The sequence below is a fragment of the Trachypithecus francoisi genome, unplaced genomic scaffold (assembly GCF_009764315.1).
Source record: "Trachypithecus francoisi isolate TF-2019V2 unplaced genomic scaffold, Tfra_2.0 Lachesis_group3, whole genome shotgun sequence".
NCBI lineage: Eukaryota > Metazoa > Chordata > Mammalia > Primates > Cercopithecidae > Trachypithecus > Trachypithecus francoisi.
In genome coordinates this window covers 111,378,922-111,392,741 of record NW_022681468.1, presented here as the reverse complement: position 1 = coordinate 111,392,741, position 13,820 = coordinate 111,378,922, and the positions used below count along the sequence as shown (strand labels likewise).

At 38.4% G+C, this 13,820-nt stretch overlaps 1 protein-coding gene across 3 annotated transcripts in view; it reads left to right on the top strand.

The window, feature by feature from the left end:
* The window catches only part of HMG20A (high mobility group 20A), a 70,901-nt gene that overhangs the window by 54,172 nt on the left and 2,909 nt on the right, over positions 1-13,820 (top strand). For 2 of the 3 annotated variants that reach the window (XM_033189294.1, XM_033189296.1), the window contains 5 exons: positions 1,900-2,032; positions 2,786-2,817; positions 8,640-8,715; positions 9,424-9,639; positions 10,305-10,447. In XM_033189294.1, the coding sequence (XP_033045185.1) occupies positions 1,900-2,032; positions 2,786-2,817; positions 8,640-8,715; positions 9,424-9,639; positions 10,305-10,441 (594 nt within the window). In that variant the 3' untranslated portion in view covers positions 10,442-10,447. Of the gene's footprint in view, positions 1-1,899; positions 2,033-2,785; positions 2,818-8,639; positions 8,716-9,423; positions 9,640-10,304; positions 10,727-13,820 lie in introns of those variants that run through there. The other variant, XM_033189295.1, reaches the window with a different exon arrangement.

Below are 13,820 nucleotides of genomic sequence, written 5' to 3'. Positions count from 1 at the left end.
CCGCTTCTTTTACCTTTAACAGAACGTTGGTCATTGTGTATTTTTCAGATGTTTCCTCGTGATTAGATTGAGGTTACGCATTCTTGGTAGAATGACTTGCATAGGCAGTATATCACATATGCAGGCACACAATGTCCTTTTGTTTCTCACTGGTAATATTAATTTTGCTTACCTGGTACATTATTTAAATTCTCCTTTGTCATTAGTAATCTATAGGGAGATGATTCAAGAACATGCAAATAGTGTGTTCTACATCAACATTTTCCCCTAGATTTAGCATCCATTGATTATTTTTGCCTGATTTAATCTTTATAATTATGGTTACAACGTGATGATTTTTCCAACTCTAGCACTCCCTTCACATTTACCAGTTAGCCTTCAGCATTTTAATCTAAGCAAGATCTCGGCTTACTGCAACCTTGACCTCCTGGGCTCAAGCACCCCTCCCACCTCAGCCTCCTGAGTAGCACATACCACCAAACCTGGCTAATTATTTCATGTTTTGTAGAGACGGGATCTCACTTTGTTGCCCAGCCTGGACTCAAACATCTGGGCTCAAGCAATCCTCTTGCCTCAGCCTCCCAACATCCTTTGATTACAGATATGAGCCACCATGCCCAGTGCCCTACCCCCATTTATTTATTTGTTTGTTTGTTTGTTTTTTGAGATGGAGTCTTTCTCTGTCGCCCAAGCTGGAGTGCAGTGGCACAATCTCAGCTCATTGCACCCTCCGCCTCCCAGATTCAAGTGATTCTCTAGCCTCAGCTTCCCACATAGCTGGGACTACAGGCATGCACCACCACGCACGCCCAGCTAATTTTTGTATTTTTAGTTGAGATGGGGTTTCAGCATGTTGACCAGGCTGGTCTCGAACTCCTGACCTCAAGGGATCCACCCACCTCGGCCTCCCAAAGTGTTGGGATTATAGGCGTGAGCCACCATGCTCAGCGTCTACCCCCATTTATACCCCCATTTATTGTATTTGTATGGTAACAAATCATTGGTATTCTGTCTATTATTAATCATACTAATAATCGTATGAAGTTTTTTCTACTAGTTTATATTTTATTACTATACTTAATTATTTTGGTGCTTAAATTGTACCAGATTGGCCAGTTGGGTATCTCCTACATCTGGCTCTTATGTGGGACAAGGTGTTTAACATAATTTCTGAGTGTGTTTTCCATTCATTTAGAAGCAGTATTTTTATACTTTCTTATACTTCCTTTTGATGAATGGAAAGGGCAAAGCATTAAACAAAATAATCCTGGTAGAGCAATGAACTTTGTTTAAATAATTAATAGCACAAAGCAATCAAAGCATGTAGATATAGTTTCTCTCAGAGTAGTCCATTTTAAGTCCATAGGATGAGGTCATTATTTTTATGTTCTTTGTGCCTCCTAGCTTCATTGCTCCAATCTTCTGGCTCTTAAAGGGCCAATTGATGTATGACATCATCCCCTCAAAATGGGCTGGAGACAGCAAAACAGTAATATTCTATTCCTTCCCCTGGGAAGACTAAGTGTGCCTGTGTGGTGTGCAGATCTCATGAGGATGACTCTAGTGGCCATGTAGAGTTCTATCTATAGAGTTAGAAGAATAACTCTAATCATCTTCATGAATTTTTTATAAGAATGGTCTCAATAGAACTTGTCTTCATTAGGTTAGAAAAGGCAATAAATAGTCTAAAAACTCATAATGACTTATTTCTTTTATAATTGAGAGGTTATATTTTATTCTATTCATACAACTCTTGTTTTCCTGATTCTTTTTTAAGGCATATTCCCTATATTCTTTTCTTCTCATGTTCTAATTGTCCCATTTTCTTCAAATAGGTAGTTTAATTTTATTTAAATAAGATCTCATTTTCTTGAAAATAATTCTGTGTTTCTTTCCTAGCGCTACCTTGATGAAGCAGACAGAGATAAGGAGCGCTACATGAAGGAACTAGAACAGTATCAGAAAACTGAGGCCTACAAGGTCTTCAGTAGGAAAACCCAGGACCGTCAGAAAGGCAAATCTCATAGGCAAGGTATCAAAACCAGAACCAAATGTATTTGTAGTTTATTGTGGGTGATGGAGTGTCATAAAGCCAACTGTTAAGAGTGGTAACTAGAAAAGACGTGTTTCTGTTTTCTCTCCACTATCCAGTATTCACTTACAAGCATTATTTTGGAATTTTATTAAAATCACACTGCTCTCATTTAGAAATTTCAACTGGGTTTCCATGTCTGTTATCGATGATTTTGGCTTGTCCTCCAAGACCCCTGTTAGTTGCCTGCCAGCCCTTTTCCTGATTCCCAGTTTAGGCATTTCTCTGCCTATAAGCAAACCTATCTACAAAATTATATCAGTAACAGTAACTTGCCTTTAACACTTCTGAGACTTTCATGTGTCATTTTTGAAGCACCATCCACAACTAGTCTATTTTTCCTTAGCCATCACATCTTCTCTATACTTGGGCATCTAGCCTGCTAAAATTATAGATGTTGTACAAGTAGTCTTTGGTTTGTGTCTTCTGTCTACTCTTCCACCCTGTTCTCCCTAAAGTTAAAAACTGTGTCTGCTGTTTCTCTTATGCCTAATTATGAAATCTGATTCTGTAGATATGGGGTTCCCTTACTTTTGTTGGCTGACCGATTAATAAAGCCTTAAGGAAAAATATCATATGTTATGAGAATCTACATATACCAGCAGGTTTTATAGTTTGGCACAGTCATACACTTCAGTTTGGTTATTGCTTTCTTTTTAAATGTAATGTTCTCTTATTCTTTTATATTTTTAGATGCAGCCCGGCAGGCCACTCATGATCATGAGGTAATTTAGCCATCTGTCTACATACCACATATATGTATTTATAATAACGTTGCTTTTTGAAATGCTACTGGATTTTTTTTTTAATGAATGCAGAGTATTTCCTATATCATAATTCAAATTAAATGAGATACTTTAGCTTGGGGGTTCTTAGCATATGGCAGACACTTATGTTATTGAACTATAGCCCCTAACCTCAATCCTTTCCTGTGATCTAAGAATTTTATTGGCTTTAAATGCCAAAGATGGCTGGAATTTGGAATGAAGTATAGAAATCAGGGCTAGCTGAAAGCTATAACTTGACCATAGTTTATCATCACCACATGCTTTAATCTGACTCTCAGAAAAGTTGTTATTTAAAGAATCCAGCATTTCTTAAAATGAACTGTTCAGCTACAATGTCGATAGAGCACAAGCACCAGTATCTCATTTTTTTGTTTGTTTTGTTTTATTTTGTTTTGTTTTTGAGATAGAGTCTCACTCTGTTGCCCAGGCTGGAGTGCCGTGGCACAATCTTGGCTCACTGCAACCTCTGCCTACCAGGTTCAAGCGATTCTCCTGCGTCAGCCTCCCGAGTAGCTGGGACTACCGGCTCGTGCCACCACACCCGGCTAATTTTTTGTATTTTTAGTAGAGACAGGGTTTCATCGTATTAGCCAGGATGGTCTCGATCTCCTGACCTCGTGATCCACCCGCCTTGGCCTTCCAAAGTGCTGGGACTACAGGTGTGAGCCTCCGTGCCCAGCCATGTTCCCATTTTTCTATGGTAACAAAACCCTTATTCTATTCTGGGGAGCAAGGTATCTCTCTAAAAGACTAAATGGATTACAGGCATGAGCCACCATGCCCTGCCAAGTGTCTCAGTTCTTACACCTCCTTTCCTATTCCCTCACTTCACTAGCACATGTTTGTATACTGGCTTCTTTCCTCCCACTTGGTTCAGCCCCATTGATAGGATTTAGGCCTATGTTTCTGTGTGTATGGGATTTAGGTGTGTGTGTTATTTCAAATTATGTTTCCTCCTTCAAACTTTTGTTTCCTCCAACTTCCTTTAACCTTCATGGCTCTCTATACTTCTCTTATGTGCTTAGCTGATCTGAGCTAGGGGTTTTGAGGTAATTCAAGGGCTCACACTCTTTGGTTGTAATCTCTTTGCAGACATGCACAGTCTAGTTTTCATCTTTATATCCAACCCTATACCACCTATCATGATACCCTTACCTTGAGAAGGTATTCCATAAGTGATTATTTTTATACAAGAATCTATTCAAAGTTGACCTGAAATACTGGGAATTTGAACAAAAAGAATTTTCTAGTGTACTATTTTACATGTATTTGTTTTTTTACCAAATCAAGGAAATGTTGGTTACCTTAAAACATAGAGAAAAGATTCAGATTCACAGGTCAAATAGATGTTATTACCATCTATGAATTATAAAGTGAGAAACATAGTAAACATTTGCATTTTATTCTTCAGATAGATCCTATATAAATGTAATTATATATGACATTCTGTGCTCTAATTCGGATGAAATGTTATGTTTTTTTGCTGGAGAAACTTTGTATGTATTTGTATTTTAAATCATAATAATACTGCAGACTTTTCATATTAGCAGACTTTTGTATAATTACTTCTCTCTTTCTTTGCCTGTGTGCCCAGCTATCAATATCATGAAATTTCCGTACTTCTTTTTTTCTCTATTTTATAGCTTCTCTATCCTTAACAGTTACCAAAGAGAATTTGGACAGTAATCTGAAACATTAGAGCTCACATTTTCTAGTCAGTCGTCTGAATAGGTGTCAATCATCTGACTTATTTCTTCACTGTGAATTTTGCTGGCCAAACTATATGCGACATTTTTGTCTCCGGTAAACTTGATAGTTGCAGTCAGAAAAGATGTAGATTTAGTCTGTATCGTAGAACCTGCTGCTGATAATTTGAGAAGTGAAGGTGTTTATTCAGATACATTAGTATAACATGAATTTCTGTAATGTCTGTGATTTGTGAAAAGAAGTGAGTCTCTATATTTCCCTGTTACAGGATTAGACTAGACCCATGTTAAACCAAACAAAAAAAAGGAGTGAGCAGATGGAGAGCCAGCAGTTGTTTCTTAAAAGGTTATACAGTAGGTTCTGTAAATCCATGTGTTGGTATGCCCACAGCAGGATAAAGCTCCTTTAGTAAGCGTGTTGACCCAATTAATGTCCCTTACTTTACCATTTTTATTTTTCACTGAATAATATGTTTCCTAAATTAGATAATTTTAGAAAAATTGCAATATAAAAGAACTGATTTGAAAGTTTTAAAACTGTTTTTAAAAAACATTGTTACCCAGTAATTTTCTTACATATAACTTCTTAGTATAATAGAAGTTCTGAAAAATAGAAAGCACTATGGGTGAAAAGCAGCCACAGAAGGAGCCCATGGAAAGGAGTAATTGAATCAGGACTTTAAAATGACCTAGGTTTTGTGGAGACCTCAGGGTGGGTAAAATGGCTCGAGCAGAGGTATGAGTAAGTTTTTAATAAAAGAGCAAATATCTTGCATTGTCTAAAGACCATAGATCCTAAATACATACTTATTTCCCTTTACTTATCCTATGAGAAGTAAAACACTGAGACTTAGTGATCCTCTCAAGTGACCACCTCATTTTGTCAGTGAGGAAAGTGACTTGCCTAAGACAGTATATAGAATGGAAAGAATTTACCCAGAATCACTTACTGAATTAAATTGGAGGCAGAACTGTGACGGAAACCCAGGCCTTCTGTGTCGTAGTCTAGCATTCTTGACAGCACAGTGCCATGCTACATAGCATAAACGACACAGGGTTGAAAGTAAAAATGGGCCTGGTTGCCCGAGACGTCAGCAAAACGTGTTGCTAGTTAAGTAAACTATTTGGTTTGTGTATAGTAAAGAAACCTATTGTATTCCTAAATGAAACTTGGATCCCTAAGTCATTGTTACCAAGGCAGGTACTGGAGAGAGCATATTAGAGCTACAGAAATGCTGACCTGAAAGCCATTCTGCATAGCAGTGGGGCACTTCAGGCTGGTACACAATGTTAAGAGCATTTCCCAAAGTAAAAGGCTCTTGAGAGAAGCACGTATCACACTCTTTGAAATTCTGGCCCTGGGCCTAGATCATAGCAAAATAGGTTCAGTTCAGAAGGGCCTCTTTTCTCTTAACCTCCATTCAATATCCAGAATGGAAAACCAAAGTGAAGAATATTCTTGCTCCTCTCAAATCAAAAGGCAGCCCACTAGACCCAAGAGTTAGCTAGTATTACTCTCAAGAAAGTGTCTGTATCTCATGTGAAAACTAAGATAGAAACAATAATTTTGTTTCTCCTTTAATTTATGAGAAATGACAGAATGACACTCAGCCTGAACAAATTAGACCCTTTCAGTGAAAGGGTAATCAAATCCTTATGATTTTAATCCCTTGAGCTATCCTTGGAGCAGCTTAAGTACACCCAAGCCCCCAGGAGGATCCTCTCCATGCCATGAAATGTGCTCAGTAATGGAAGAGCGCTGATGTTTTTTATTACCACTCTTCCATTAAGTAGAATTTCTCTGTTACCTTTCAGAGACTGAACAGTTTCATTTAATTGCTTTAATGTTTCTTAGTTTGTGCTCTAAGAATCTGTACCAAGGGGCAGTGTGTTAATGCACCTATGTGGTGCTGTCCTCTGCCCTTACATAATTAGCTTAGTTTGGACTGCTCTGGCAAAGGAGAGAAAAGATTACCAGTCTGAGGAGAGTCAAGACCTTGGAGAGGGATCTTTGTACCATGGTAATGGGAGCCAAGTGTCTCCACTTTACCCATCTAACTGGCAGATATTGAGACGTATAGCTAGGTAACTGATCTCATGTAACTGCAGTTAAGTTGGAGACTGAATAAGATAGGATGATAATGTCCTAAGTCTTTATGCTAAGTCATCTGTGGACTTACGTTTGTATCTGTTATGCCTTGTGCATGTTGGGATTATGTGTCATAAATTTTGTTTTCCTGCAGCAGCCCAGTGACAGTTAAAGCATATGGGAAGCCAGCAAATTTGAGAGAAAGCCACTGCAAAGTATGGCTAAGATTCCTTCTGGAACCAGCCTTTCTTGTTCATACATTAATTTCCGTTGAAATCCCGTAGGAACTGGCTCGAGGTAGAGCTTTGCATGTTGAAACTTGGGACTTTCAGTTGATAATTTTGTTGTTTATTTTCAAGTTATTCTGGGAAACTTTGCTTTCTTTTGTTAGGAAGAAAAATAGTAGAAATTAAGTGCTCTGAAATTACATAGCTTTTCAGTGTTTTTCTTGCTCAGCTGCCATTGGCAGGTGGTTCACACAGCCCAGCCCCCTTGCTAGGCAGCCACCATTATGAAAACAGGAGCTCGGGTGTCAGATTTCCCTCTTAAGCTGTGAACTGCTTAGCTTTTCTACTGGGCACCAAGTCATTTTGGGGTTCAAAGATTTAGAAAACTAGTGGAGGCCGGGCACGGTGGCTCAAGCCTGTAATCCCAGCACTTTGGGAGGCCAAGGCAGGTGGGTCACCAGAGGTCAGGAGTTAAGACCAGCCTGGCCAACATGGCAAAACCCCATCTCTACTAAAAAAAATACAGAAAATTAGTCAGCCATGGTGGTGGGCACCTGTAATCCCAGCGACTCGAGAGGCTGGGGCAGGAGAATTGCTTGAACCCAAGAGATGGAGGTTGCAGTGAGCTGAGATCGTGCCACTGCACTCCACCGTAGGCAACAGAGAGAGATTCCGTCTCCAGAAAAAAAAGAAAAAAAGCTAGTGGTGACAAGAGTAGGAAAGATACATTCTATCTAGCTTTAAACAGTTGTTTATAGGAATGAAATCTAGGTATTATGTTTGCATGTTTTTCATGTTATAAAGGTCCTGGGATCTTAAGATTTCACTAACAGTTTCTTCACTTCTCACTTCCTGCCATTTTACCACCTTTGTTAAGGAAAATTTTGAACACTATGCCAAGACACTTAAAATTAATATTCACAGTGCTTTCAACTTCAAATTCATTTTAGAAGTGACAGGCAAAGCATCTTGAATTACTGACTTTATTCTTAAAGATCATTGTGGAATATATTTTGCAATGATCTTGTGAGGCTTTTTTACTTTTAATGGCTTATTGTTGAATTAATTTTAGGCTTTGTTACTCTTTTGTATCTCACATAATCCTCTGCTTTCTAATTTTTAGAGCCTAGTTATTTCTGATTTCTTGGTCTTGTATGTATGTTTGTTTGTTTGTTTGTTTTTCCTGTGTCTAAAGAAAATCTAAAAGACCTCAAAGATAGGCTCCCTCTCATAAGTAGAAGTACCAATGGAATATCATAATTATTGCTCGTAGTGGTCAGATTTCTGCTTAAAATTCTTATTGTCCACTCTGCAAATTTATATTACATAATCTTAGGGAGCATTTTACATGCCTAACCAATAAAAGTGACTGAAAAAAAACACTCTTTCTCAATTCCCACTGCAATCGCTTTCACAACTGTATACTGTTGACTATTCAAAACACAAGGCTAAGAATTGGCTTCAAATTCTCCATTAGGGAAATTTACGTAACGTTGTTTAAAGGTTTCTGATTACACAGTAGTTGTACACCTTTGAGAAGTGAATACTTTACCTGCTTAAGCTCTATGAAAGTTGGATTCCAATGGAAAGATGAATACATTTCCCTCACATACTCACGTGGACTGATTCCTGCTCACCCTATTCTTTTTTAAAGAAGACATGATCATTGTCTTCAGGCACTATTATTTAATTTAGCTTCTATTAAGAATTAACTGTTTTGTTCCTCTTGATTCGCAGAAAGAAACAGAGGTAAAGGAACGGTCTGTTTTTGACATCCCTATATTTACAGAGGAATTCTTGAACCATAGCAAAGGTGATTACTGAAGTTTCTTTTTGTGTTTCTCAGATTTTTGACAGGGGACTTACTTCTCAGAAGAAATGCATTGCTGAAAAGCAATGGTAGTGTTATCCCTCCTTAGGACTAGTCTAAAGGAAGAAGAACTGCCTCTATTTCACTCTATGGTAAAGGTAGCTGCTCAAAGACCAGTGAAGGAAAGTTAGGCCATTGTTGTCAAAGCTTCTTTGGTCTCTGGATGAAAGGAAATAAATGCAAATCACAAATTCACTTGTCTTCAGACTCTGAGCCTGGAACCCTTTGTACAAATAAAAACTTACATGGGAGTCCAAAATATAAAATAACTAAGAGCAAATCTGATCCCATTGTAGTAAAGATGGGTACCTACAGCTGTGCTTGGCCAGTCTCCCAGGATCTCCCTGCAAAACCCCTCAGGTTTCTCATTGTACAATTTTAAAAAGCAAAAACAAACAAAAAAATACTGGGAATTGAAACTGTTGCAATCTTACATATGAAATGTGACTAACTTTAAGAATTAAAATAGCTCTGGGGAGTCAGGCATTTCATTGCTGAAATTGCTATCTGGAATGCCATAATGAGAACAGGGACATGAGGTGGGGTAGCTAAATTAGAGGCAGCTAAGCAGAACTTCCCTGTAAGAGTCATTGGGACTCCTCAGAGACTCCTTCTAGTGCTGCATGTGTTCTGTGGGATGTATGTCCTCAGCTCGGGAGGCAGAGCTCCGCCAGCTTCGCAAATCCAACATGGAGTTTGAGGAGAGGAATGCAGCCCTGCAAAAGCACGTGGAGAGCATGCGCACAGCAGTGGAGAAGCTGGAGGTGGATGTGATCCAGGAGCGGAGCCGCAACACAGTCTTACAGCAGCACCTGGAGACCCTGCGGCAGGTGCTAACCAACAGCTTTGCCAGCATGCCCTTGCCTGGTAAGTCTTCCTGCCTGAGAACTGTCAGTGACAGGGGTGTGTGTGTTGTGGGGAGCAGGATGCTATTTATGTTAGTACTGGTGTGGAAAGGTTGAAATCTCCTCCAGAGGAAAATTAATTAAAATACATTTTTTCTCCTCCGGATATAAAAGAATGTCAGTATTGGCTAAAATCATCCAATGTTTCAGGCTCTCTGGTCATTCAAATTTTTGTCTATTTATATTTTAATATCTATTTTCCTGTCTTTTAAGCTTAATTTGCTATTCAGAACACTGGAAACTGAGTAGTAAATCTTGAGGAGAGTGCTTCCTCTTATGTATGTTTGTTTGCTTTGTAGTTTTTGTTTTAACGGGAAGGAGGGGAAAATGAACACTGGTATTTCTTATATACTCTTTCATTTTGAGGATAGTCAGCAGAAAGCTGAGAGAGTCTAACCTTCTGTTACATGCAGCTACTCATATATCCAATCAGCAATTATATAGCCCATCTGTTTATTTAGAGTATGTGGATTAATTTCATTTCTTCGAGATCTAAAAGTCTCTCCTCTAAAATTAAAAGCATGTCTGTGGAGCAGACCACATTAGAATCACTATTTCTTTGAAATTGTGTTTTGTGGTAAAACTGAATAGGGAGGATTTTCTTACTTTATTCTTATCTCACTTCAGGAAGTGGAGAGACACCTACAGTGGACACCATTGACTCATATATGAACAGACTGCACAGTATTATTTTAGCTAATCCCCAAGACAATGAAAACTTCATAGCTACAGTTCGAGAAGTTGTGAACAGACTTGATCGTTAGGGAATGGTGAGTGCTCACTGATATTTATATGCCAGCACATCATCAAAAATAAGATGTCATCAGACTTTATCAATACTACTAAAACCATGGGATTACATTGGATGAATGAGTTGGAGACTTGGTTAAGATTCCTGTTGTGTGGTTGTTAAATGTAGTAAATAATATTAGAAAACAGAGTCACTGTAGTCCCAACTACTTGGGAGGCTTAGGTGGAAGGATTGCTTGAGCCCAGCAGTTCAAGTCCAGAGAGATCCTGTCTCTAAAAATAAAATAAAACAGACTCAAGACAGTTTTTTCTCATGCTTGCTTCAGAATGGTTTAATGGGAAGAGCATGGTTTTTGTGATTTGGCCTCAGTTCTAGCTGTGTCACTTATTAGCTGTATTCTTGGGCATCAGTTTCCCAAAAGATTTTGAAAAGTGAGTGGGAAACTTAGAGGAAATCATCCCCAAAACAGCACTCAGAACAAAATAAATATAACTTAATTTTTAATCTTCCTTTTCTCTGGAAAGTACTAATGATAATTTAGAAGTAGTCAGTGAGACATTGTATGTATGTGAGCCTACATAAGTAGGAAGCTTTTATATTCACCACTCAATAACACAGTGACTGTTGTCTGTTAAATGGTGATGTGGACTTACCATACAAACAGGTAACTCCCTGGTTTTGATAGATTAAAAAATACTCTTCAGCCGGGTGCAATGGCTCACACCTGTAAGCCTAGCACTTTGGGAGGTCAAGGCAGGCAGATTGCTGGAGCCCAGGAGTTCAAGACCAGTCTGGACAACATGACAAAACCCTACATCTATAAAAAATACAAAAAAATTAGCCAGGCATGGTGGCGTGCGCTTGTGGTCCCAGCTACTTGGGAGGCTGAAGTGGGAGGATCACTTGAGCCAAGGAAGTCAAGGTGAGGCTGCAGTAAGCCATTATCACACCACTGCACGCCAGCCTGGGTGATAGAGCAAGATACTTTCTCAAAATTTTTCTTAAATAAAAAATAAATAAATTCTTGGTGGGGCATAGTGGCTCATGCCTGTAGTCCTAGTACTTTGGGAGGTTGAGGCAGGATTGCCTGAGCCCAGGAGTTCAAGACCAGCTTGGACAAAATAGTGAAACCCCTGCTTTTAAAAAAATGAAAAAAATTAGCTGAGCATTATGGCGCACACATGTAGTCCTGTCTACTCAGGAGGCTGAGGCAGGAGGATCACTTAAGCCCAGGAGTTCAGGTTTCAGTAAATTAGGGTCACACTAGTGTGTTCTAGCTAGGGTGACAGAGCAAGACTCTGTCTCAAAAAAAAAAAAAAAAAGAAAAATATAAAATTCTCAAGCAAAAAAAGAAGAGAGAGAAAATAAGTTTTTAAAAAATATATTCAACAAATGAGCAGTATGTATTCCTTTTTTTTTTTTTTTTCCCCCAGAAGCGATCTACATATACACTTTTTGGTACTAATGGTCATTTCTTAAATGGAATTGTTATTTGTTCATTCAAATTCCTAAAGATGGGATACCCTTTTAGTATGCCATCCCACAAAATTGGCATCCCTTTGCTTTATTGGTTAAGTTATTCCATACCTGCAGACATAGAAACTGTGTGGAAATTTTAATATTGGACTCTACAATGAGGTGGCCATATATGGATACTAGAAGGAGAGTCAATAGCAGGATATGTTCCTTAGATTGGTCATGGGTTTGAATCTTTATTCATCCTGTGAGTACATGAGCACACTCATATACATAATTTATATTCTGGCTCGGTTTGGACTTTGAGCAACATACGTAAAGATAAATGCCTAGTAGAGACAAAGGCAGAAGTCTTTATACTTGTTAGTGATGCCCTTGGATGGTAACTATACAAGGCAATGCATTATATTTTAGCCTCAGCCTCTGATGGGGAAAGGATTACCATCCTTCTAGTGAGTAGCCAGATGGAATGGACTGTACTTCTTAGAGATGGCTGGACTCCCTGCAGAATAAAGAAGTGGCATTACTGCTGCTGCTTATGAAGGGAACAGCTTGTAAATCTAGGCCTGGGATTTTCAGGAGCTCATCATCCTTCCCATTTTCGTACAGTGTTTTCAATTAGCACTCTTGTATGCTTGAAAAGTGAGAGCTGGGAGAAACAGTGTGGAAGATTGTGAAAGAAAACATTAATTGATAACATGGTGTCTCTTCACATAGATGTAGGGCAGCTAATTAAGTATTGACCCGAAAGTGGTTTTCCATTTTGAGCATTTTGCCAGTAAGACTCTCCTAAAGCTTTGTTCATCTCAAGAATATAAACTATATTATTTGTTTTCTGAGGAGTCTGTAAACTTAGAATATTACTATTATCCTTGATTTTAACCTACAAATATTTTGCCCCTGAAAAAATAACTAAAACTGTGAACTGTTATATTACTACAGATTCTTACAATCTAGCCATGCAAACATAACTAACAATAGATGGTTCCCCACACCCCCCAAAACTGCCAAAGGAAACAATTACAAAGACTATGATTAATACTGGTTTGGCCTCATTATACAAATATGTACAGATAGCGAGGCTGATGTCCCCAGCACTCATGGTGCAATTAATTACTCTGACAAGAGTTTGGCAAAGGTTTCATCCACTGTCAGGAGCCAGTGAGTGAAGGGAAGCTAATGATCTACAAGTTTCAGAGGAGCATATTAGAGTTGGAAGGGACCTTTAGAAATCCAACATTTTATATATGAAGAAACTGAATCCCAGAGAGGAGAAACATCTTGCTTGAAAATATCTGCATAGATGAGTACAGAATCCAAGACCAGAACCACAGATATCTAAACTCTCATTCACTGGGTTTCTAAAACATTGCTCTAAGAAAGAGGTGGATGGGGGAAGGGGAAAGCACTAAAAAGTCCTGAAATAGAGCATTAAGATATATAGGAAGTAAACAGAAAAAAATTACAATCCAGGAATTATAATGTTATAGAGTTTTAGCCCATTTTAAAATTATTTTGATAAATATACAGTGGAAGAATTACCCTACCTATCTGTCACCTTTCTTGTGACTGAGTAGTACCTAGAGACAAGTGGAACTGGGAGGAAGCCATGGGGGTGATTTTAAGTTGAAAGGTGACTACCTTATATAAACTACTAAAATGCATATGTTGCCTGATTTCAATGATAATATTTGGCTGTTTGAGTTTAGGGGAAGAAAATCTTATGTGACTGTATTTTTATTAATATGAGAAATGTTCTTGATTATATGCACATAATACATCTCTATACATGCAGATATCCTTAGTTAACACATGAAGAAAATTGGTTTTGATTGACCATACATTCTTCAGACTAAAGTAGGTTACTCATTTTCCCTCCTCAGGTTTGTCCCTGATGGTTGCTTTTCTGTGTTTAG